We start from the raw sequence: 3,060 nt of genomic DNA on the forward strand, positions 1-3,060 counted from the left end.
TCCTTTCTCCTTGCAGTTCCTCTCCTCCCAGATGGGATATCACAAAGCTAGTAAGTTCACACAAGTAGTAACTTGAAAAGGTTACAGAGTTTGCAAAGGTTAAAAAACTTCAAAGGCTCTGTTAACAATAACTGAAGTTACAAGTCTGAAAAAGGTTGCAGAACTTAATGATGCAAGTTACAGATCTTACAATTGCATTTGAGCAGAGGCTTTACATAACAATTACCTGTTAGGTTCACTCGCTCTGGGGCACCTGGTATTGGCCACTGTAAGTAGACAGGATTCTGGGCTAGATGGACCTTTGATCTGACCCATTATGTCCGTTCTGATGTTCATATGACTTGCCATAAGATATGAGAACATATTGGTTTTAGAGATGACTGGATCACAGCTGACAAGGAGAGAGGAAGAGAGGAACAAGAGATGCGGTGGCCCTTGGGGAGAAGACATGCAGCAGTGTTCAGGACTGACAGAAGAGCTGAGGCAAGATTGCAATTTCAGGGATCCAGCTACCAGCAATTAGAAAGGTGGTCAACCGGTGTATTGTACATAGACTGATTCCCCAGTTCATTACATTGACACAGCACAGTAAGGACAGGACAGGGTTTAATGTTTTTCAGTCTGTCCAGGAAGTGATTCAGGGAAGAGGACCCAGCATCATGGACCAGCCAGCTCTGCACAGAGCTCAATCTGAGAGCCAGAGCACAGGGAGAAAACATTTAGGTCTCTTTATGAGTAAAGAGCTGGAGCAGCCTGCCCCAGATCTGTTCGGTCCTCAGACCGTAAATGATGGGGTGTAGCACAGGAGGCACAATGTGGTACACACCACTAATGAGAACGAGGAAATGCCGTGGCACACTGTGGCCAAATTGTAACATGAGGGAGGAGAATAAATCTGTGACGTACAAAGCTGAGATGGCACAAAGATGAGAGATGCAGGTCCCAAAAGTTTTGAGCCAGGCATCCTTTGTGGGGAGGTGGAAGATGGCCCGGAGGATCTGAGTATAGGACATGGCAATAAAACATCCATCCATTCCAATCATAAAGACAAGATCAAACAGGCTATAGTAAGTACTAATGCGGATGTCAGTGCAGGCCTGTTTCACCACTGCTATCTGATGACAATAAAAGTGCGGGATGACGTTGGTTCTGCAATATTGCCACTGCCTGACCAGGAAGGGATAGGGCAATGTGAGTATGCCACTGCGCAGCACCACGGCCAGGCCTATCTTGGCCACAACAGAGTTTGTCAGGGTCGTGGAATATCCCAGAGGATTGCAGATGGCCATGTAGCGATCAAAAGCCATGGCCACGAGGACTCCAGACTCCATCCCTGATAGGGAGTGAACAAAATACATCTGGGTGAGGCAGGCACTGAAACTGATTTCCCTGGAATTGAACCAGAAGATGCTCAGCATTTTTGGTAGGGTGGATATGGACATGACCAGGTCGATGACAGCCAGCATGCAGAGGAAATAGAACATGGGCACATGGAGGCTCGGCTCTGTCTTCACGATGAACAGGATGGTGAAGTTCCCCAACAAGGCTATGGCGTACATAACACAGAAGGGAATGGAGATCCAGACATGGGCTGCCTCTAGGCCAGGAATGCCAAGTAGGATGAAGGTGGAGGGGTTGGTGAAGTCGGTTTTGTTAGATTCTGACATGGCGTAGGGGAGATTGTGTCCAACTTTGAGGCATAAGGGTGTCTCCTGCATTTGCCATACATTCCCCTGACTTTCTGTGTGTTCCCAGTAGATGGTCACAATAGAAATGCCTGCAGGGAGAGACAAAGTTAATTTGAGACACTGCATGCAGTAGCGGAGGATGTTCTCATGGGAGAAGCAGACTGATCGCTCTTTACACACTGAAAAATGACATTTTCATTATTCAGAGAGAATAACTGTGAACAATGACCCTACTAAATCCAATTCCATGTTTGTACTGTGCTCCCTGCATTAATAATTCCTACACTTTGTGGTGGGGGAACCTTCAGAGGCACCAGCAGGAAACACAAGTCTGGATAGTGGTTATCCATCATTGCTTCTTAATGCAATGACAGCCGGGATAGGGAGTCCATACTGAAGGGACTTCCCCATTCAACCAGTTGCTTGAAATCAGAGAGGGGAGAAAAACAACCTTTTAGGAAGACATGTGCTGGGAGAAACATCCCAGCTAGAACATCCCTCAGGGGAAGGACCTGGGCCCCAGTGATAGCAGCTGAAGAGAAACACCTGCTCATTCGCAGCAGTGGACAAGACAAAATAATGTTCAGATCCCCAAGGTATGGGATGAAGCATAACATGTTTGGGAATGTGTTCAGTTTTGGTCACCCAGTCTCTATTAAGGATAGAAAAGTCTGGGACACTTTAGTTGATACAAGGGACAAAGAAGAGAGCATATGATAGAGGAGAGGAAAATAGAAAAGGAAACTGATTTATATTCAAATGGACAGTTCCCAAGCAGTACTGTCGATAGACACTTAGTGCTCCAAGAGGACTAATTCCCTAAAGATGAGGAAAATTGTCAGCAAAACTGATTGAGAGGAAAAATTTAGACAGAAAAATATGAATGAATATTGGTAATTCTTTGATAATATTTCATTAAATATGAGAAAAATCACAATTCCAGAGTCAAAAAAGTGAACAACTTTCGGTAAAGTGAAGGCAACAATTAGAGGGAGGGAAGCAATATGTAAGAAAGAGGGTAAAAGGAAAATAGCTGGCCAGCAATAGAAATCAGAAGTTAGGAAAATTGATAAGGAACGTAAAGACATCAGGGAAAACTCCATGTTTGCAGGGCTATGGATCACTAAACGGAGTTTGTTAAGTATATTGAGAACAAGAGAAATCCTAGAAAGGGTTTATGTCAATTCCTGTGTTAAATGTAAGATATTGAAATATGAAAGGATAGGGGTTTTTTTATATGTAAAAAGATTGACAAGGTTAAGAAACAATGGAAAAATGGGTATAAGATTAGGTAAAAAAAGTCTAGAACTGTAAGTAATGCCAGTCGCTAACAGGGTTTATGCAGAACAGATGTTGTTAAAGAAACATGTTT

General features: G+C 43.8%; 1 protein-coding gene across 1 annotated transcript; it reads right to left on the reverse strand.

Moving 5' to 3' along the window:
• Positions 1-719: 719 nt before the first annotated feature.
• On the reverse strand, positions 720-1,667 carry LOC127049390 (olfactory receptor 52K2-like). Its single transcript, XM_050950115.1, has one exon. The coding sequence runs from the start codon at positions 1,665-1,667 to the stop codon at positions 720-722; it is 948 nt and encodes a 315-aa protein (XP_050806072.1).
• Positions 1,668-3,060: the final 1,393 nt, after the last annotated feature.

Source organism: Gopherus flavomarginatus, chromosome 1 (genome assembly GCF_025201925.1).
Source record: "Gopherus flavomarginatus isolate rGopFla2 chromosome 1, rGopFla2.mat.asm, whole genome shotgun sequence".
Classification (NCBI taxonomy): Eukaryota; Metazoa; Chordata; order Testudines; family Testudinidae; genus Gopherus; species Gopherus flavomarginatus.